This window comes from Ursus arctos, unplaced genomic scaffold, assembly GCF_023065955.2.
Source record: "Ursus arctos isolate Adak ecotype North America unplaced genomic scaffold, UrsArc2.0 scaffold_2, whole genome shotgun sequence".
Classification (NCBI taxonomy): Eukaryota; Metazoa; Chordata; class Mammalia; order Carnivora; family Ursidae; genus Ursus; species Ursus arctos.
This window is the reverse complement of record NW_026622874.1, coordinates 3,659,314-3,682,877: the sequence shown is the minus strand read 5'-3', so window position 1 is coordinate 3,682,877 and position 23,564 is coordinate 3,659,314. Positions and strand designations below refer to the sequence as shown.

General features: G+C 36.4%; 1 protein-coding gene across 1 annotated transcript in view; it reads right to left on the bottom strand.

The window, feature by feature from the left end:
- Positions 1-23,564, bottom strand: part of CATSPERE (catsper channel auxiliary subunit epsilon) — a 174,398-nt gene that overhangs the window by 149,772 nt on the left and 1,062 nt on the right. The window contains exon 2 of the mRNA XM_044388000.3: positions 20,554-20,602. Coding sequence (XP_044243935.3) covers positions 20,554-20,602 — 49 coding nt within the window. The remainder of the gene's footprint in view (positions 1-20,553; positions 20,603-23,564) is intronic.

Genomic DNA, 23,564 nt, shown 5'->3' with positions numbered 1-23,564 from the left:
GTTATTTATTGTGTTTTTGATTCTAGCCATTCTGACATGTGAGTGGTGATATTCGCACTGTGGTTTCAATTTGCAATCCCTGGTGATTAGTGATGTTGAACATCTTTTCATGTCTCTGTTGGCCATGTGTATGTCTTCTTTGGAAAAATGTCTATTCAAGTCTTCTGCCTTTTTTTAATTGGATTATTTGGGGTTTTTTCAGTGTTGAGTTATATAAGTTCTTTATATATTTTGGATATTAACCCTTTATCAGATATGTCACTTGCAAATATCTTCTCCCATTCAGTAGGTTGTCTTTTTGTTCTATTGATGGTTTTCTTTGTTATGCAGAAGCTTTTTATTCTGATGTTGTTCCAATAGTTTAGTTTTGCTTTTGTTTTCCTTCTAGGAGACATATCTAGAAAAATGTTGTTAAGGCCAATGTCAGAGAAATTAGTGCCTGTGCTCTCTTCTAGGATTTTTATGGTTTCAGGTTTCATGTTTAAGTCTTTAATCCATTTTGAGTTTTTTTGCGTGTATGGTGTAAGAAAGTGGTCCAGTTTCATTCTTTTACATGTAGCTGTGCAGTTTTCCCAACACCATTTATTGAAGAGACTGTGTTTTTTCCATTGGATATTCTAGCATCCCTTGTCATAGATTAATTGATCATAGATTCATTGGTTTATTTCTGGGCTTTCTATTCTGTTCCATTGATTTATTTGTCTATTTTTGTGCCAGTACCATACTGTTTTGATTACTACAGCTTTGTAGTTTATCTTGAAATTGGGGATTGTGATACCCCCAGCTTTGTTCTTTCTCAACATTGCTTTGGCTATTTGGGGTCTTCTGTGGCTCCATTAGTATTATTAGTTAGTATTGGTTAGTATTATTTATTCTAATTTTGTGAAAAATGCTGTTGGTATTTTGACAGGGATTGCATTGAACCTATAGATTATATAAAGCAAAATTTAACGAAAGTACCAGGAAAAAAATTTAAAGGTCACAAATATGGTGGTAGATTTTTGACACACTTTTCTCAAACTACAGATAAACCTATATATAAACCTATGAAATTAACCAATATAAAATCAAATATATTCTCTTCAATATCACATAGAACATTTACCAAAATTGTTCATATTTACAAAAGAAGTCTTAGCCAATCTCAAAGAATTATCACACATACTATGCCTTTGATATTAATGAAATAAAATTAGAATTTCTCATAAAGTTATCCAGAAAAAAACTTCTTAAGATATTTGTAAAAACAAAACAAAACAAAACAAAAAACCCAACAAACTTTACTTCTGAATGATTCATGGAGTAAAGGAGAAATCACAATAGAAATTACAAAACACTTATAAATAAAGAATAAAGATAACATTTAGTGTTATCAAAACTTGTAGTATATAGGATAAATAATCCATAAAATGAAATTTATAGCCTTAAATATATACAAATGAAATAAGGTAGTTTGAAAGTGAATAAACTCGGTTTTCAGTGTAAGATGCTAAAAAAATAATAACAGAAAGCCCAAAAAAAAGTAAAAGGAAGGATACAAAAAGAGGTATTTACAGGAGAAAACAAATTGGGAAGGATTAGTGGTGATGTAGTTTTTCAATCTACTCAAATTTCCTTGTGGGCACAAAGAAGACAATTAGGGTAGTATCAATGAAACAAACAACACTGGAGAATGTCAACAATAAAACTTAGTGACAAAGTATTCCTCAAAATCCCAAAATATAAGTGGGTTGAAACAAGCCAGCTAAAACAACCAGAGTCATGTGATATCAGCATAAGGAAGCAAAAGAAAGCAAATATGGTAGACTTTAGAAGAGAAGAACATTTAAATCAGTGATAGGTATTCACTGGGAACCATGGCAGGACGTTTGGAAGATAGCAACTCTAACCAGAGGGGTTGTTGTACTTTCCAATTTCTATGTAAGGCCAAGAGGTCCACAATAGTATTTGAAAGGTCAGGAGAAGCTGGGATCTATGAACCAACGACCTAAAGATAGCTTCTAGGACAAGGATCTGTAATGAAGGGAAAAGAATCCCAATTGAGCTGGAAAGGGACAATAAAGACAAAGGAAAGAAAAACTACAAATGAATGAGAGAAGGAAACAGAATCTGGAGATCTCAAAAAGTATTAGCCTTATATTTGGACACTTTACAAAACAACAGAAGAGGTAACTCTAAAGCCATAAAGTTAGAAAAGTTATTTTGACCCACCCTGCCATAAAGGTCAGGAAAATAAATTTCGTGTTAAAAAAAAAAAAAAGCAACAGAAAAAGGACCACAGTCTAATTTCACACAGTTGTTTATAAGAAATACAAAGCAGAATAACATCTCTGTAAGAACATACCCAATAAATAAATGAAAGCTACAACTTAATATGAGGGTTAGTCTTATGTATCAACTTGGCTAGATTACAGCACCCAGTAATTTAATCAAACATAGGTTTTGCTCTGAGGATATTTTATGATGTGGTTTACATCTACAATCAGTTGACTTTAAGTAAAAGAGAATACCTTTGATAATGTGAATGGGGCCTCTTCCATCAGTTGGAAGCATTCAGAAAAAGCTGAGGTTTCCTGGAGAAGAAATTCTGCTTCAAGACTGCAGCATTAACTCTTGCCTGAATTTCCAGCCTGCTGGCCTGACCTAAAGATTTCAGAGTTGCCTGTTCCCACAATCACATGAGCCAATTTCCTAAAATAAATTTCTCAGTATACATATGTATAAATTCTATTGGTCCTGTTTCTCTGTGAGAACACTGGCTGATACACTTAGTATTTCAAAATGAGGCAAAATAAATAAAAGAGAATGATAGAAGTTATGAAGAACAATATAAATCAGAATTTGAAACTCATAAGTAAGCTAGAATGCAGGAAAAATATAGAAACAAAAGAAAAAGTCATTCCAGAAATAAACCAAATTAGAAAAACCACAATTGTGAATAAACAATAGATAAGGCCTTGAGATAAATAGGTTTTTAAGAATAAAAGAAATAGAAAATAATTCAAGAGTAAGTGACAAATATAAAAGATAGGCAAAGAAAATTCAATATATGTATAGTTGGAGACACTGAAGAAGAAAATCAAAGTGTTTGAAACAGAAAAATATAATTCAAGACTAATATGTGAACTAAAATAATTTGAAACAACATATTGAAAAGGCACAGCTCCTACCTAGGAAAAACAATTAAGAATGATTAAAAAATAAAAGCAAGCAAGACCTTTATTAATAAAAGCACTGGGCTTAAAGAGAAACACTTTGGGGCTCTTGACCAAAACAACAAGAACAACAAAATACATATTATTCATAAAGAAAAGAAAATCATATTTCCAACAGACTTTTTGGGAGCAACACTTTCTGTCAGAGACAACAAAGTAACATATACAAAAGGAAATAGAACACAGGACTCCTGGATGGCTGAGTGTGTACAACTCTTGATATCGGCTCAGGTCACAATCTAAGGGTCATGAGACTGAGCCCTGCACTGGGCTCTGTGCTCAGCAAGGAATCTGCTTAAGATTCTCTCCCTCTGCCCCACCACCCACTCATACTCTCTCTCAAATAAATAAATCTTTTTAAAAAGGATATAGAACAGAAGCCAATAATTTTTATATCCAGATACACCAACTTTTAGATAAAAACCTATAGATAAGCTCTTATGACCACAAACTAATTCAGGAAATATTACACCTATGAGCCCTTCCTGAAGAATCCACTAGAAGAGCTTCAGACCACCAAAATGACTGCAGAGATATCAACATAAAGATAATGCTAGGTATTACATAAGAATTTTTTTGTGGAACCATGCCTGCATGGTGGGTATAAAAGGGATATAGTTGCTAATTACTGTAATCTAACTGTATCAAAACATGAGTGGTGGGAGGATTATGGTTACCCCAGGTAAGGTGGCCACATAAGTTTGATTCTCTCTGCACATTTCCAAAAAAACACACAGATCAACAAATAAAACCCAGAAAATTGTACATGGTAACATAGCTAGAAGACAAAGCACACTACAAATTTCAAGAAACCTGTAAATAGAAAAATCAACTATCTTTAGCAGGACTCTCACTCAAGCTCCTATCATAATTATTTGTGGAGAATGAGAGGTCTTCTGAAAAACTACAGGGAAAAGGCAGGAAATGAAAGGGTAAGACTGAATTAAAATCACCCGCAGAGAGAGAAAGCACTCCCTAGATGCAAAAATAGAAAAAGACTCCTGGAAGATCAGAGCACTGAATATGAGGACAAGAACTAAAGGCATATGAGACTTCAGGTAGGACCTTTGGAAAGGTGTCACTTCTGCAGAGAAGATTCAGGTAAGGGAGACATCCTTTGGAGAGTGGGTGGTGAAGGGAATGAGAATCAGGAGGGGAAATTTAGGATAGGACAAGTCAAAAAACGAAACCAAACCAAACAACCAAGGAAATACAACATTCCCAATAAAAGCTATCAATTAAAGAAACTGTGCTTTGCTAGAACAAGAGAAGAAAGTTAGGTTTAACTAGGAATCTTTCTTTTTGGGAGGTACGGGGAGGTGGGAGGAACAGAGGGAGAGGGAGAGAGTATCTTAAGCAGGCTCCACACCCAGCATGGAGCCCAACATAGGGCTCTATCTCAGGACCTTGAGATCATGATCTGAGCCAAAATCAAAATTCGGACTGAGCCACCCAGGCGCCCCAACTAGGGGTCTTTCAAACCAACCCAAGCTGGCAAACTGTCCATAAAATTCAAAGATATAATCAGACTTTATCTACACAGAGCTACTATAATCGAAAATAAAAATAAAAACATTTCGGTCAAGTCAAGTCCCTTCAAAAAACCAAACACAAAAGAAAACTGCAAACTAACATCCTAAACTGATTTAAATAACCTCAAACAAGCATTTAGTGATAAGAGAAAGAAAAGAGGAAGAAAAATTATTTGGTGAAAGAGAAAGAAAAATCTTGAATTATAAATTCATAAACTAGGTGAATCACTATATTGTACACCTGAAACTAATATAACACTGTATAACTATACCAGAATTAAAATAAAATAAATTCATAAGCTAGGAACAGAAAACGAACCACAAATAGAAATGAGTTGACTAAACCAGCCCATGAAGTATGATGATAAAGGAAATGAAGACTAAATTAAAAGATACTGGCAGGAAATTATATGTGAATAAAAATTGAACAAAAGGCATTGAAGAAAGGCAGAAAAACAACCAAGACTGTAAGTGGAGTAAATAAAGAACAAAAAAAGAGAAAGAGAGAAAATGACTGAAATGGACGGCAGACAAAATCCAACTCTTGTATAATTGGAGGCCCTGAAGTTGAAAAACAAAGCAACAGAATTAATATTTCAATCTGTAACTAAGAAAGCTTTATAGATTTCATATATATATATATATATATATATATATATATATATATATATATATATAAAAAGAGATCCCTGGTACCTGGAAAATAACCTTTAAAGTCAGCTTTGAAACTTATATGAGAAAACATTAGACTTTAAAGGTAAAGGAAAATCCTTAATCCTCCCAAAAAAACATCAAATAGGATACGAGAACATCAGAATTCTCTAAAGCAACACATATAGCACGATAACAAGGAAGGTAACCAAGGAATGAAACAAGGTAACTAAGGAATGAAAGTATGAAGCAAAGATTCTATGTCCAACCAAGCTCTCCTTTAAGTATTAAAGTCACGGAAAAAAAATTTTTTTAGAAAGAATTCAGGAGGGGCACCTGGCTGGCTCCATCAGTTAAGTGTTGAACTCTTGATTTCAGCTCAGGTCATGATCTCAGGGTCCTGGGACTGAGCCCCATGTTGGGCTCTGCACTCAGCAGGGAGTCGGCTTGAGGATTCTCTCCTTCTCCCTCTGCTGCCCCTCACATACTCTTTCTCTAAAATAAATAAATCTTAAAAAGAAGAAGAAGAAGAAGAAGAACAACAACAACAACAACAACAACAACAACAACTCAGGAAATACTGTATCTAGGAGCCCTTTCTGAGGAATTTACTAGAGCAAGGGCCAGGAAACTATGGCCTGTGTACCAAATCCAGCTCATCACCTGTTTTTGTAAATAGAGTATTATGAGAATACAGCCACATTCAGTTTCATTATTTAGTGTCCAAGGTTGCTTTGAGGTTACAATGGCAGAGTTAGTTATTGTAACAGAGACCATTTGATTTGCAAAGCCTAAAATATACAGTCTGACCATGATAGAAACTTCATCAACAACTGTACCAGAATATAGTACAAACTGGCAAAACTGACAAAAACTGGCAAAAGGATTGCTGGTGAGCATTAATATATTTGATTGTAGATAAAAGATTAACATGTGAGATAAAGGTTAAAGGCTCATACATGTTATATATATTCTGACAAAATAGAAATAATGCAACTAAAAAATCTGTTGGAAGAAGGAGAATAAAGAAAAGGAAAATAAGCTCGTGAAGTGTTGACCGGAAAGACTGAAGTGTGGGAGAAAACCTAAGTGACCTCAGTTCAGCAATGACTTTTTAGATACAACACCAAAGTCATGATCCATGGAAGAAACATGTGATAAATTGGGCTTCATTAAAATTTAAAAAGTCACTGTTTAGAGAATGAAAAGGGAAGCCATAGTCTGGGAGAAATATTTGCAAAACTACATATATCTGATAAAATCTAGTATCCAAAATATACAAAAAACTCTTAAAACTCAACAATAAGAAAACAAAACCAATTTTAAAGTGGACAAAGGATCCAAACAGGCACCTCACCAAAGAAGATATAGAGATAACAAATCAGCACAAGAAAAGTTGCTCAATCTCATAGTCATGAGGGAACTGCAACTTAAAACAGTGCATGTGATATAACACCACACGCTTACGAGAATGGTGAAAATCCAAAACTGACATCACTAAATGCTGTTGACGATATGGAACACCAGGAATGCTCATTCCACAAAAAACCCTCAGTCTTTAGGGCTCACCACACAAACCTCTATACCTCCCAGCCTCAGGCAATCACTAATCAACTTTCTTATACATTTGCCTATTCAGGACATTTCTTTTTTTTTTTTAAGATTTTATTTATTTATTCGACAGAGAGAGAGACAGCCAGCGAGAGAGGGAACACAAGCAGGGGAAGTGGGAGAGGAAGAAGCAGGCTCATAGCGGAGGAGCCTGATGTGGGGCTCGATCCCAGAACGCCGGGATCACGCCCTGAGCCGAAGGCAGACGCTTAACCGCTGTGCCACCCAGGCGCCCCATGTGCCATCCAGGCGCCCCCAGGACATTTCATATTAATAGAATCATACATATGTAGTTCTAACTGGCTTCTCCTGCTTAGCATGTTTTCAAGTTTCATCCATGTACCAGGCATCAATCCTTCATTCCGTAATAATTATACTTGTCCATCATATGGATATACCACATTTTATTTATCCATTCATCAGTTGTTGGACTGTTTGGGTTGTTTCCACCTTTGGGCTATTATGAATAATGCTTCCATGAATGCTCGTGTGTGAGGTTTTGTGTGGACATAATGTTTTCATTTCTCTTGGATATGTACCTAGAAGTGGAATTGGTGGATCATATGGTAACTATATGTTTAATCATTTAAGAAGCTATCAAAGTGTTTTCCAATACCATTTGACATTTGACAGCAATGTATCAGGGTTCCAATTTCTCTGCATCTTCACTATTACTTGGTATTATCCATCTTTTTGATTCTAGGCATCTAAGTGGGTGTGAGGTGGTACCTCATTGGGGTTTTGATTTGCAGTTCTCTAATGGGAATGTGCTGATTGGCCATTTGGATACCTTCTTTGGAAAAATGTCTAATCAGATCCTTTGCCCATTATTTTTTAAAACTGGGCTGTCTTTTAATATTGAATTATAAAATTCTTCATATATTTTAGATACATGTCCCTCTTCAGATAAATGATTTGCAAAAATTTTACAGTTCTGTGTGTTGTCTTTTCACTTTCTTGCTGGTGTCCTTAGAAGCACTGTTTCTAAAATTTTGGCTATGCCTAATTCATCTTTTTTTCTTTTGTTCCTTGTGCTTTTAATGTCATATCTGAGAAACCACTGCCTAATGCAAGGTTATGGAGATTCTTCCCTACGAGTTTTATAACTTTAGCTCTTATGTTTAGGTCTTGGATCTATTTCGAGCTAATTTTTAGATATGGTCTGAGGTTGAGGGTCCACCTTCATTCTTCTCCATGCAGATATACAGTTTTCTCAGCACAATTTGTTGAAAAACTATTCTTTCCCCATTGAGTTTTCTTGGAGTCATTGTCAAAAACCATAAACATAAGGTTTTCTTTTTTGGGCTCTTAATTCTATTCCACTCATCTATTTGCATATCCTTATGCCTGTCTCACACTGTCTCAATTGCTGTAGCTTCGTAGTTAAGTTTTAAAGTCAGGAACTGTGAGTCTTCCAACAGTGTTCTTTTTTTTTTTTTTTTTAAGATTTTATTTATTTATTTATTTGACAGAGAGAGAGAGACAGCCAGCGAGAGAGGGAACACAAGCAGGGGGAGTGGGAGAGGAAGAAGCAGGCTCCCAGCGGAGGAGCCCAATGTGGGGTTCGATCCCAGAACGCTGGGATCACGCCCTGAGCCGAAGGCAGAAGCTTAACGACTGAGCCACCCAGGCGCACCCCCGACATTGTTCTTTTTAAAAAATGTTTCGTCTATTTTTGTTTTTTTGAACTTCCATGTGAAATTCCATGTGACTTTCCATATGAAATTACTAAATTCGCTTAGTAGTTTTAATAGTTTTTTAGTGGATTCATTAGGGCTCTTTATATAGATCATGTCATCTATAAATAGAGGTAATTTATTTTTTCCTTTCCAATGTAGATGTCTTTATTGCATTTTCTTGTCTAATTGCCTTGGCTGTGGCTTTGTTTTGTTTTTTTTAATTTAAGAGTCTTAGGGGTGCCTGGCTGGCTCAGTCAGTAGAGCATGCTGGAAGTCATGAGTTTGAGCCCCACGTTGGGTGCAGAGGTTACTTAAGGAAATAAAAATAATAAAATAAAATTTAAGAATCATAGCATTTTTAACACACATACTAAAATATTTATGGATGAAATAATATGTCTGGGATGGCTCTGTTTGTTTATTCACATTTTTTAGATTCCATTTTGAGTGGAGTCAAATGGTATTTGTCTTTCTCAGTCTGGCTTATTTCACTTAGCATAATACCCTCTAAGTCCATCATGTTGTCTCAAATGGCACAATCTCATCCTTTTTTATAGCTGTGTAATGCTCCATTGTGTGTGTGTATACACAGATACGTATATGTGTGTGTGCACGTGCATGCCAATTCATCTATTGATGGACACTTAGGTTGCTACTATGTCTTGGCTGTTGTAAATAATGCTGCAATAAACACAGAGCTGCATATATCTTTTTGAGTTAGTGTTCTCATTTTCTCTGAGTAAATACTCAGTAGTGGAATTATTGGATCAAATGGAATCTCTATTTTAAATTTTTTGAGGAACCTCCATACTCTTTTCCACAGTTGCTGTATCAATTTATATTCCCACTAACAGTACACGAGGGTTCCTTTTTCTCCACATCCTTATCAACACTTGTTTCTTGTCTTTTTGATTTTGGCCATTTTAACAGCTTGAGCTGATATCTCACTGTGAATTTGATTTGTATTTCCCTGATGAGTAGTAATAGTGAGGATCTTTTCATGTTTCTGTTGGCCATCTGCATGTCTTCTTTGGAAAAATATCTTTAGCTGCTCTGACCATTTTTAACCAGATTATTTGTTTTTTTGGCATTGTAGAAGTTCTTTATATATTTTCGGTATTAACCCATTATCAGATATGTCATTTGCAAATATCTTTTCCCATTCCATAGGCTGTCTTTTAGTTTTAGAATTTCCTTTGCTGTGTAAAAGCCTTTTATTTTGATGTAGTCCCAATAGTTTACTGTTGTTTTTGTTTCCCTTGCCTTAGGAGACATATCTAGAAACTGTTGCTATGGTCAATGTCACAGATATTACTGCTTATGTTCTCTTCTAGGATTTTTCTGGTTTCAGGTCTCATGTTTAGGTCATTAATTCACTGTGATGTTTTGGGAGGTTTTTTTTATGTCGTTAGAAAGTAATCCAGTTTCATTCCTTTACATGTAGCTGTCCAGTTTTCCCAACACTATTTATTGGAAAGACTGTCTTTCCCCCCATTGTATATTCTAGCATCCTTTGTCATAGACTAATTGACCATATAAGTGTGGGTTTATTTCTGGGGTCTCTATTCTGTTCCATTGATCTATGTGTATTTTTGTGCCAGTATCGTTCTATTTTGATTACTACAGCTTTGTAGTTTATCTTGAAATCTGAAGTTGTGATACCTCCAGGTTTGTTCTTCTTTCTCAGGATTGCTTTGGCAATTCGGGACCACATACAAATTTTAGTATTATTTGTTCTAGTTTTGTGGAAAATGCTGTTGGTATTTTGATAGAGATTGCATTGAATCTGCAGACTGCTTTGGGTAATACAGACATTTGACAATATTACTTCTTCCAAACCTTGAGCATTAGGTATCTTTCCAGTTGTGTTATTTTCAATGTCTTTCATCAGTGTTTTATAGTTTTCAGATTTCAGGTCTATCACCTCTTTGGTTCAGTTTATTCCTAGGTATTTTACTGTTTTTGATGTGATTGTAAATGGTGGTGGTTTTCAAATTTCTCTTCCTGCAACTTCATTGTTAGTGCATAGAAACAGTATAGATTTCTGTCCATTAATTTTGTATCTTGTAACTTTACTGAATTGGTTTATTACTTCTAGTAATAATGTTGGACTTGTAGAATGTATCTGGACACTTCTCCAATTTTTTGGAACAGTTTTAGAAGTCTATGTATTAACTCTTCTTTAAATGTCTGGTAGAATTTATCTGTGATTGCGTCTGGTCCTGGACTTTTTTGATTACCAATTCAATTTTGTTATTTGTAATCAGTCTGCTCAGATTTTCTATTTCTTCCTTGTTCAGCTCTGGAATATTGTTTGAATTTATCCATTTCTTCCAGGCTGTCCAGTTTTTTGGAATATAACTTTCATAGTATAATAATTCTTTGTATTTCTGTGGTGTCAGTTGTTATTTCTCCTCTCATTTCTGATTGATAATAGGCATTCTAACTGGTGTGAGGTGAGCTCGTTGTGGGGGTATTGTAGATTTCTTGGAGTTGTATGGTCATTTTAACAATATTGATTCTTCTAATCCATGGATGTGAAATATCTTTCTTCTATTTCTTCCATCAGTGTCTTATAGTTTCAGCATAGAGGTCTTTTGCTTCCTTGGTTAAATTTATTACTAGGTGTTTTTATTTCTTGATGCAATTGCAAATAGGATTGTTTTCATAATTTCTCTTTCAAATTGTTATTAGTGTACAGAGACATGGCAATGTTGCCAAGGTTGCGAAACTTTGCCTTAGAGAGTGGAATGAAAATTAAAACCTCTACTTTTTCCTAGAAAAAATTTTTAAAGTTTTTAAAACTCCACGAGAGAATGTCCCAGCATTAAAAGTCCTCTTTCTGTCATCCTACCCTATACACCAGGATCTTCACAAGCTGCTCAAATAAAAGGACTAGCAAGTAATCACCAATGACAGAAAGCAGATATTCTGAATATATACCACAACTTCTTTCTCTGGAAACTTTTGTCAGTGAACCTACCAATAAACTCGGTGTACAGAAACACAACAGATTTTTGAATGCTGGTTTTGTATCCTGTAGCTTAACTAAATGTATTTATTAGTTCTAACAGTTTTTTGATGGAGCCTTTAGGGTTTGTATATATAATATCATGTCATTTGCAAATAGAGATAGTTTTACTTCTTCCTTTCCTATTTGGATGTCTTTTATTTCTTTCTCTTGCCTAATTGTTTGGCTAGGACATCAATGTTATATTGAATTAAAGTGGCATGAATATATCCTTGTCTTGTTCCTTATATTAGAGGAAAAGCTTTCAACTTTTTAGCACTAAGTATGATGTGAGCTGTGGACTTGTCATATGTAGTCTTTATTATGTTGAGATATGTTCCCTCTGTACCCACTTTGTTGAGAGTTTTTATCATACATGGATGTTGAATTTTATAAAATGCTTTTCTGCAGCTATTGAGATGATCATATGATTTTTATCCTTCATTTTATTAATGTGGTGTATTACACTGACTGATTTGTAGATGTTGAACCATCCTTGGAATAAATTCCACATGCTCATGGTATATGATCCTTTTAATTTATTGTTGAATTATGTCTGCTAATATTTTGTTGAGAATTTTTGCATCTATATTCATTAGAAATATTGCCCTGCAATTTTCTCTTCTTGTAATGTCCTTCTCTGGTTTTGGTAGCAGGGTCCTCTTTTATATTTTGGTAGAGTTTGAGAATGATTGATATTAGTTCTTCTTCTTTTTTTAAAAAAAGATTTTATTTTTTTATTCAAGAGAGAGAATGAGCAGGGTGAAGGGCAGAGGGAGAAGCAGACTCTCCACGGAGCACAGAGCCTGATGTGGGGCTTGATCCCAGGGCTCTGGGATCATGACCTGAGCCAAAGGCAGACACTTAAATGACTGAGCCACCCAGGCACCCCATGTTAGTTCTTCTTTGAACGTTTGGTGAAATTCACCAGTGAAGTCCAGCCCTGGACTTTTTTTTTTGGGGGGGGGTATTGATCACTGATTCAATCTCCTTCCTAGTAACTGGGTCTGTTCATATTTTCTATTTCTTTATAGTCTTGCTAGGCTGTGTGGTTCTAGGAATTTATCCATTTCTTCCAGGTTATTCAACTTGTTGGTATAGAATTGTTTATAGCAATCTCTTATGATTCTTTGTATTTCTGTGCTATTAGTTGTAATGCATCTTCTTTCATTTCAGACATCGTCTTTCTTTCCCTTGGTTAGTCTAGTTAATTTTATCTTTGCAAAGAACCAGCTCTTAGTTTTATTTATCTTTTCTATTGTTATTTTAATCTCTATTTCCTTTATTGATGTTCTTATCTTTGTTATCTCCCTTCTACTAACTTTGGGCTTCATTTCTTCTTTTTTAGTTCCTTCATGTGTCATGTTGTTTATTTGAGATTTATCTTGTTTCTTAATGTAGGCATTTAAGTTATGAACCTCTGTCTTAGAAATGGTTTTGCTACATCCCATAAGTTTTAGTATGTTGTGTTTCCATTTTCATTTGTCTCAAGTTATTGTTTGATTTCTCTTTCAATTTGTTTTTTGATGCATTGGCTGTTCAGTAACATGTTCTTTAATCCCCACATATTTGTGAATTTTCCAGTTTTCTATTTATCATTGATTTCTATACTATTGCAGTCAGAAAAGATGCTTGATATATCAATCTCTTTAAATTTATTAAGACTTATTTTGTGGCCTAACACATGACCTATCTATTCTGGAGCATGTTCCATGTGTGTTTGAGAAGAATGTGTATTCTGTTGATTTTGGATGGAATGTTCTCTATATATCTGTTAAGTCCATCTGGTCTAATGTATTGTGTAAGGCCGATATTTCCTTTTTGATTTTTTGTCTGTATGATCTATGCATTAATGAAAGTGGAGTATTAATGTTCTGTACTATTATTGAATTGCTGTGTATTTCTCCCTTTAGTTCTTTTAATATTTGCTTTATATATTCAGTAACTCCTATGTTTAACGCATAATACATACCAACGTTATGTCATCTTATTTGATTGACCTCTTTATGTAATGCTCTTCTTTATCTCTTATTAGACTTTGTCTTAAAGCCTATTTTATGGGATATAAGATATAAGTGTAGCTAACACTGCTTTCTTTTGGTTTCTATTTGCATGAAATATCTTTTTCCATCCCTTTACTTTTGGTCTGTGTATGTCCTTATATCTCATGAGTTTCTTATTAGCAGCATATGGGTCTTCTTTTTTATCCATCTACTCTGTCTTTTGATTGGAGAATTTAGCCCATTTACATTTAAAGTAATTACTGATAGGTATCTACAAGCATACCTCTGAGATACTGCAGTTTCATTTCCAGACCACTGCAATAAACTGAATATCACAATAGTGAATCACATGACTTTTTTGTTTATAAAAATTGTTTAGATTATACTGTAGTTTATTAAGTGTGCAATAGCATTGTCTAAAAAGTGTACATACCTTAATTTAAAAAATATTGTGAATAATGTTAACCATTATGTGAGCTTTCAGCAAGTTGTAGTTACTGATCACAGAGTACCATAACAAATGTAACAATGATGAAAGTGTTTGAAATATTGTGAGAATTACCAAAATATGATACAGAGACATGAGACGAGCAAATGAGACTGGGAAAATGGTGTTGATAGACTCGCTTGACGCAGGCTTGCCACACCCATCAATTTGAAAAAAACAAAAAAGCACTATCTGCGAAGCACAATAAAGTGAAGCACAACAACATGAGGTATGGTATACTTATTGCCATTTTGTTAACTGTATCCTGCCTGGTTTGTAATTTTCTACGTGTTTCTTTCTTCTTCTCTGCTCTCTTCCTCTGTGGTTTGATGACTTTCTTTTGCGGTATGCTTAGATTCTTTCTTCTTTATCTTTTGTGTATCTACTATAGGTTTTTGCTTTGTGGTTACCATGAGCCTTACATACAAAAAGTTATAACAAGTCTATTTTAAGTAGATAATAACTTGTTTGATCACAGTTTAAAGCTCTATATTTTTACTCACCCTTTGCACATTGTTTTTAATGTCACATTTTACACTTTTTTATCTTGTGCATCCCTTAAGAAATTATTGCAGTTACATTTTTACCACTTTAGTCTTTTACACTAGTCTTCACACTAGTTTTATAAGTAATTAATCTACTACCATTAATATATCTTTTCAGAGAGATTTATTCTTTCACATTTTCTTGTTACTTTTTTAAAGTGTTTTTTTTTTTTTTTTTTTTTTAGCTTTTTTAAAGCATGAGAAGTCACTTTTGCATTTCTTGTAAGGCTAGTTTAGTGATGATAAACTCCTTTAGCTTTTGCTTATCTGGAAAAGTCTTTATTTTTCCTTCAATTCTGTATGAAAACATGGCTGCACAGAGTATTCTTGTATGGAAGTTTTTTTCTTTCAGCACTTTGAATATCTTGTGCCACTCCTTTCTGGCCTGCAATATTTCTGCTGAAAAATCTACTGATAGCCTTATGAGGTTTCCCCTGTAGTTAACAAAAGTTGTTTTTCTCTTGCTTTTTTTTAAAGATTGCATTTATTTGAGAGACAGGGAGAGAGCACACATGTGTGCTAGAGTGAGCATGAGTGGGGGAGGGACAGAGAAAGAGGGAACAGGCTCCCCACTGAGCAGGGAGTCTGACATGGGGCTCAATCCCAGGACCCTGAGATCATGATCTGAGCAGAAGGCAGATGCTTAACCAACTGAGCCACCCAGACACCCCTCTTGCTGCTTTTAAGAAATCTCCTTGTGGTTAACTTTTGACATTTAAATTATAATTTAAATAATTTGGGTTCATCTTATTTGGAACTCTCTGGGCTTCCTGGATCTAGATGTTTCCTTTCCCAGGTTAGGGAAGTTTTCAGTCATTATTTCTTAAGAATTTTTCTGCTCCTTTCACTCTTCTCCTTTTGGCCCCTATAATGTGAATGTTAGTCCACTTGATGTTATTCTATAAATTCCTTAAGATAGGTTTACTTTTTTCTGTACTCTTTTTTTCTTTTTACTGCTCTGTTTGGGTGAATTCCACTGCTCTGTCTTCAGGTACACAGATCCTTTATTCTACCTTGGCTAGTCAGCTGTTGAACCCTGTGGTATATTTTTCAGTTCAGTTATTCTATACTTCAGCTCTGTGACTTCTATTTGGTATCTTCTTATATTTTCTAACTCTTGGTTGAAGTTCTTACCGTGTTCATCCATTCTTCTCCTGAGTTCAGTGAGCATCTTTATGACCATTACTTTGAATTCTTTATTAGGTAAATTACTTATCTCCATTTCATTGAGGTTTTTTTCTGAGTTTTTATCTTATTCTCTTGTTTGGAACATATTCCTCTGTTTCTTCTATTTCCTTGACTCTCTTATGTTCATTTTTATGCATTAGATAAAATAACCAACTCTCTTAGTCTTGAAGGAGTGATGAGCCTTATCATTTAACCATGCCCTAGCTCTTGGTTGTCCTTCAAAACTTTGTGATTGTCCAAGCAGCCTATTTTATTTTTCATAACTCCCAATAGATGAGGATGTGCCAAGTCCTGTCATTGTCCCACAGGGAGGATCTCAGTCAGCACCTAGATTCATGTTGATTGGAAGCTAGACACTCAAGCACCACCTTTTAAAGTATACAAATATATACAGTCATATGGGACTACAAGTGTAAGCCATGGCCACCAGAGTCAGGCAATCTGGAGGTATCCTATGGGCAGCAGTTATAATGACCAGGCTCTAGATAAATGCATAAGTTCCTTTCTGAGAGATAGTGGCAAGCTGTAGTGAGGCAGAGAGAAAGCATGGAGATGGCCTCCACCAGTTTATGTTCCCTGAGAGCATCTTCATAGATTCCTGGATGTGTGTCAACCTAAATCCTGTCCCTCATGCCAAAGCTCCAGGAAAAGCAAATAGGTAGAGAAAAATTGACTTAAAATGCTTTCCATTAAGATTTATGAACTATTTAATCCCTAAAGTGTCTTCTGTACACTAAATATTTTCTTTCTTTCTCTGAATATCACTTGCAAGCAACCTGCAAAGCCACTGGTTTTATCATCTACTCGCCTGCATTTAGTCTCCCTCCTCTGTTAAGAATCAAACTCTGGCTCCCAACTCTCATTTCTGTAATGACATACTCCATTATTTTGGTTACATGACACATTTCTGTCACCTCCATAACAATGATAAAGGAAGAGCAGAGATCAAAAAAGATTTTTAGGGGATGCCTGGCTGGCTCAGTTGGTGCAGCATGCAACTCTTAATCTCAGGGTTGTGAATGTGAGCCCCATGTTGGGTGTAGAGATTACTTAGAAAAAAGGAGATTTTTAAAATGACTAATAAAATGGTCAATTATACAGAAAAACTGTTCAAGAAACAAAGATGAAATACATAAATAAATGATATTAAAGAAATTAACTACAAATGACAGTTTAACTGGTAAGTACAGATTTAATAAGAAATGGCTAGCAATGAATTTAAAAACAAATAACATTGTAAAAGAAAATATAGTTTATATAGATTCCTTTTGCCTGATTCTGAGTAATGTAAATACAATGATATATATATATATATATATATATATATATATATATATATATATGTCTATATATATATAGACATAGAATGTAAGTGTAAACTGATACAATTATTTTGTAAAATCTTCTGGCACCATCAACTAAAGCTGAACACATGCATATAATATACCCTATGACTTACCAGTTCCACTCCCAACAGAAATGCATATATATGTTAAGCAGAAGATAGGCATAAAAATGTTCATAGTAGACGACCTTATCTAATCCACTAATTAAAAAGACTGAAAATGGAATGAACATAATTGCTTACCTAGAGTAAAAGGATTCATATATTATGGTATGTTAATTCAAAGGAAGAGTAGGCAGCACTGAAACTAAACTGCAGCTACATGAAACGAGAGGATCAGTCAACTCTACCCATAGGAAAGAAGAGAGTTCCGAAACTGACACATCAATCTTTGACAAAGCAGGAAAAAATATCCAGTGGAAAAAAGACAGCCTCTTCAATAAATGGTGCTGGGAAAATTGGACAGCTATATACAGAAGAATGAAACTTGACCACTCTCACACCATACACAAAGATAATATCCAAATGTATTAAAGACCTTGATGTGAGACAGGAATCCATCAAAATCATAGAGGAGAACATAGGCTGTAACCTCTTTGATATCGGCCACAGCAACCTCTTTCATGGCACATCTCCAAAGGCAAGGGAAACAAAAGCAAAAATGAACTTTTGGGACTTCATCAAGATAAAAAGCTTCTGCACAGCAAAGGAAACAGTTAACAAAACAAAGAGGCAGCCCATGGAATGGGAGAAGATATTTGCAAATGACACTACAGATAAAAGGTGGGTATCCAAGATCTATAAAGAACTTCTCAAGCTCAATACCCAAGAAACAAAAAATCAAATAAAAAAATGGGCAGAAAATATGAACAGACACTTTTCCAATGAAGACATACAAATGGCTAACAGACACATGAAAAAATGTTCAAAATCATTAGCCATCAGGGAAATTCAAATCAAAACCACATTGAGATACCACCTTACGCCAGTCAGAATGGCAAAAATGGACAAGGCAAGAAACAACAAATGTTGGAGAGGATGTGGAGAAAGGGGAACCTTCTTACACTGTTGGTGGGAATGCAAGTTGGTTCGTACAGCCACTTTGGAAAACAGTGTGGAGGTCCCTCAAAAAGTTAAAAATAGAGCTACCCTATGACTGAGCAATTGCACTACTGGGTATTTACCCCAAAGATACAGATGTAGTGAAAAGAAGGGCCATATGCACCCCAATGTTCATAGCAGCATTGTCCACAATAGCCAAAATGTGGAAGGAGCTGAGATGTCCATCAACAGATGAATGAATAAAGAAGCTGTGGTCCATATATACAATGGAATATTACTCAGCCATCAGAAAGAATGATCACCCAACATTTGCATCAACATGGATGGGACTGGAGGAGATTATGCTAAGTGAGATAAGTCAAGCAGAGAAAGACAATTATCATGTGGTTTCACTCATTTGTGGAATATAAGGAATAGCAGGGAGATCGGTAGGGAAAAATGAAGGGGGGGTAAACAGAGGGGGAAATGAACCACGAGAGACTATAGACTCCGGGAAACAATCTGAGGATTTTAGGGGATGGGCTAGCCCAGTGATGGGTATTAAGGAGGGTGTGTATTGCGTGGAGCACTGGGTGTTATACGAAAACACTGAATCATGGAACACTACATCAAAAACTAATGATGTACTGTATGGTCACTAACATATAATGAAAGAAAGAAGAAAGAAAGAAAGGGAGAAAGAGAGAGAGGGAGAAAGGAAGAAAAGTTAATTGACACATCTATATACAGAAAAAAGGATAATACCAGAAAAATAAAAGTAAGTTGTTTAATAGGTGGTGGTTTATTACATGGAGAAAGTAATGTGAATGTATACTTTATATTATATACGAGTGGACTCCAGATGGATTTATGACCTACATTTGAAAGGTCAGGATATAATGCATATAAAAGAAAAACTAGGATAAGTATCTTCGCAACTCTGGGTAGGAAAAGATTTTTCATAACAATCCAAAAAAGTAGAAAGTATGAGGTCAAAAAGCGTGTGTGTGTGTGTGGGGGGGGGGTGGTTTGGCTTAACAAAAGTCAGGTTTTTCTTAAAAAATAAAATATCCACAGACAACATTAATGGTTAGATGAGTAGATGTGAGACAGGAAAATGAAACAAAACCAACATTCAAATAATATAGAGGGTGGAATGTATACAACACTTCATAAATCAACAAGAAAAGGGCACAAAATTAAATGGAAAATGGGCAAAAAGAGAAGCCTGCATAAATATGGGAAGAGATGCTCAAAATCACTAGTCATGGGGCGCCTGGGTAGCTCAGATGGTTAAGCATCTGCCTTCAGCTCAGCTCAGGTCATGATTTCCAGGTCCTGGGATTGAGACCCATGTCGGGCTCCCAGCTCAGCAGGGAGTCTGCTTCTCCCTCTCCCTCTGCCTCTCCCCCTGCTTGTGCCCAGGTGTCTCTCTCTCAAATAAATAAATAAATCTTTTTTAAAAATCACTAGTCATCAGAGAATTGAAAATAACAACAGCAATAAGCTATTACACATAGTAATAAAATTAGTAAAAAAAATAGAAAATTCAATAATTCAATAAATTTTGGTGAATATGTGCACTAGGTTGAGAATAGAAATTGAGACTGCCATTCAAGAACAATCATGCAGAATAGTTAAATCAGGTGTCTGCTCTATGTCCCAGCAACTATAGCTGAAATATTATTGCACAGACCATAAAAGGACATGTAAAAGGGCATCATCACAGTGTTGTCTGTGGTGACAGAAAGCCATGTGTCCATCATTGGGGGGCTATACAAATAACACACACACAGACTAGTAAGCAGGCAGCATTAAGAAGAAAGGAAGTAGACAAAGTATTGAATAAAAAAAGTAATCTAGAGAATGAAGTCTACAGCTTCAGTGACCATTCATCCTGGCTTGTCAAGGCTGTTGGAATTCATACCTGTTGTTCCAGCATAAATATTAATAGCACTCTCCTTCATTTTCAATAGTTTACACAATATATTGTATGGCCATCCTATCTGTGAATATTAAGTCACAAAAACATTCAAAACCATACTACTTATGTTTGCTACATATATATTTAAGGACATTTATTGGCAAGAGGATTTATACTAGGATGATAAATGAGATAAAGGAATGAAATAAAAATAAATGAATGATAACTGTGCTATACAACTGAGTATAAAATACTGCTCTCTGCTTTAAGGTAGATAATAATTAAAACTTAACTATAGCTTGAAAAAAAATTACACACTTACAGTACTTCTGGTACTAAAAATGTGGTAGTTTGGGCTGTTAGTGGAATACCTGTGGAGGAAAAGGTCAAATATAAATATTAAAACTAACTTCTCCTCCAAATAAGAGGGATTCTATTGTAAACCCAGAAGCAGACGTAAGCCCATAGGGAAGTTTGGTATAGGACAGAGGTGATATTCAGTAAATGGAGCTGGAAAATGGCTCTGGATTCGTAAGGAGAAAGAAATAATCCCAGTCCTACCTTAGATCATTTAAGAAAACCAACTCCATTGGGATAAGAAATGTCAAAAACATTAATATTCTCAGTAGAAAATTTAGGTAAATATCTCTTAGACATTGGGGAAAGGAAGAATTATTTAAATAAGACATCTACCTTGAATTCTCCACCCCCCCCAACAAACTAACAATAAAAAACCATTACATCAAATTTAAGAAATTTTGTCCTTTAAAAGAACACCTTATTAAGATATAAAATTCAAGAAGCCTGTGACTACCATGGGGAACAATAACATCTTTGTCTTCACTAAACTCTCGCTGAAAATTTAGGGAAGGGAAAGAAATTTAGCATTCCCTTCGATTATGAACATAGACCAGGGGTTGGCAACCTATGGTCAAATTCCACCTGTTTTTGTAAATAAATTTTCATTGACACACAGCCACACCCATTGGTTTACTACTTTTGGGGAGCGCATTCCCCTATCATGGCAGAGTTGGGTAGTTAAAGCATAGATTGTATCACCTGAAAAGCCTGAAGTATTTACTACCTGGCCCTTACAGAAAGTTTGGTGACCTCTGGTGTACAACATAAAGTTTATGAAGTCCCCGAATTCACAGGCCATCTTTAATAATATCCCTTATCCTTATTTATTGATCCATTGTTTCCCAGGCATGCGCTGGGAGCTAAAAATATCTTTGCATCCAAGCCTCACAACAACAACCCCATGAGACAGGTTTTCTTTTCTTCACTTTAGAGGAAATAGAAGCTTACAAAGTTCTGTCAGAATGCTACCTTTTTGCTTTTTCTCACTACTTCACTGACCCTTTCCAAGGCTACTCTTATTCTGTTCGATGCCCACCATCGGCCCAGTGAGGTGCCCTGGATCCCCTCCCTCTGAAACCTCTGTCATAGTTTGACTTATTGTTGGTATTCTTACATCTTGTTGTTAGAGGGTAGTAATTAGTTATAGCAAAACCTCCACTGAATGGAGTATTCGCAGAACGTTATTTTTCTGGTTAATTATCTGTATTTTAACCTTTGTTGAAAATCTTTCTAAAATATTTCGATACACTTTCCAACTCAGCAGTTACTAAATACTGAACAAAAATCACACTTGCACTGAGGATTTCTCAGAACTTTTTAAAGCTTTCACTCCCTAGATCAAATCACAGAATCAATTCCCATTCCTTATGCAGGAATTACATCCCCTTACATTTGTACAGTGTTTACACTTTATAAAGCACTTTGTCATAAATCATTCATACATCTGCCTCACAGAAACCATCAACTACCTGGTTACCCTGGAGACGGGCCCTCGTCCCGTCTCCACTTCCCAGTGGCGACTTTTGGGCTCTCTGGCAAAACAAGAGCGCAGCAGGAGGAAAGGAGTTTATGGGTGGTTCCTAGGCGCTCAGCTGTCCAGAGGACAGCGACGCAGTTACCCAGACGCGGAGGAGCAAAGCCCTCACCCTGCTGCTTCATTCTCCGCCCTCGTCCCTCGAAAACTCTCGGAAGAGGGCGGCGAGGCGCCGAGGGTGGGCGCCGGGAGCCGGGGCTCCAGGCGGTGGTCCGCGGGGCCGAGTGGGTCAGGACACCGAGGCGCGGGGGCGCGGCCCCAGGGGCGACCCCCGCCCGGTGCCCCGGGGCGCCACTGGCGTCTTTCTACCTCCACACGGCCGAGCCGCAGCAGCTCAGCCACGACAGCAGCACCGCCACTCCCTGCGCTGACATGGCGCCCGGACGGCCTCCGCCCAACGGCCCAGGCCGCGCCCGCTCTGGCCTCGCGCGCTCCCGGGGGGCGCCGGCGGACCAGCGGAGGAGGTGCTGGGGGCCGCGCGCCGCGGGCGGGGCCGGGGTCGCACCTCCCCGCCCGCGAGGGCCAGTGCGTGTGCGCATGCGTGCGAGCGCGCGCCGCTACCTGGCTCCCCGGGAACCTCGCAGCTGGTTGGAGTTGAAAATGTAAACCAGACTTGAGGAAAGGCAGAAACCATGCCGCTTTGGAGTGAAATAGCAAAACCACTCCGGAAAATTCCGGTTGACTGAACGAAGGTGAAGCTTTTAAGTTACTGTATCTTTTAGCCCAAATTTTCGTTGTGACTGTATATAAATACTGCGGTAACAGATGCGTATCTGGTAGTGTATGTATCCAGTATGAGGCATTCCATAAATGGTTTTTAAGTTCAGCGGAAATCAACACTAACGTGTACTTACTGAGCACCTACTATATGCCCAACACCACCTTGCGCACTTGGGTACAAAGAAATATGGCAGCTTTCTGATTTACAAAGGGGTTTGTAATCTTGTGGTAAAGCCAAGATAAACAAATACCAAAATCGTCACACAGGATTATAATTTATCTGTTTATTTGTTGGTAGACCAATAAGCTGAATCCTTGAGTGCTGCAACTTTATCTTTACTCCTCTTTATGTCATCAGGGCCCAGTACCATCATAATTTGTAGTAGGTCCTCAATGTTTACTGACAACGAATCATTGAGTAAAAGTAGTATTATACTAAAATACGCTCTAGGGACCATTAGAGAACCTGATTGTGTGTATATGGTGTATATGTAGTAGACACTGCATTTAATGCGATTCTGTTCCCACTTTTTCCGAAGCAACTTTGTATCGGGATTAGATGCCATAGTTAATCTGTATTGCAGCAGTAGGTACAGTTTACTCCAGAATCTGGCTGTAACTGAAACACGAAGAGTAATGGAATATACACAGAGCGTCTGGGCTCTGCACTCTCTCGGTACCAATTCAGCCCGCACTAGAGCAAGTTAACTAACTTTTAA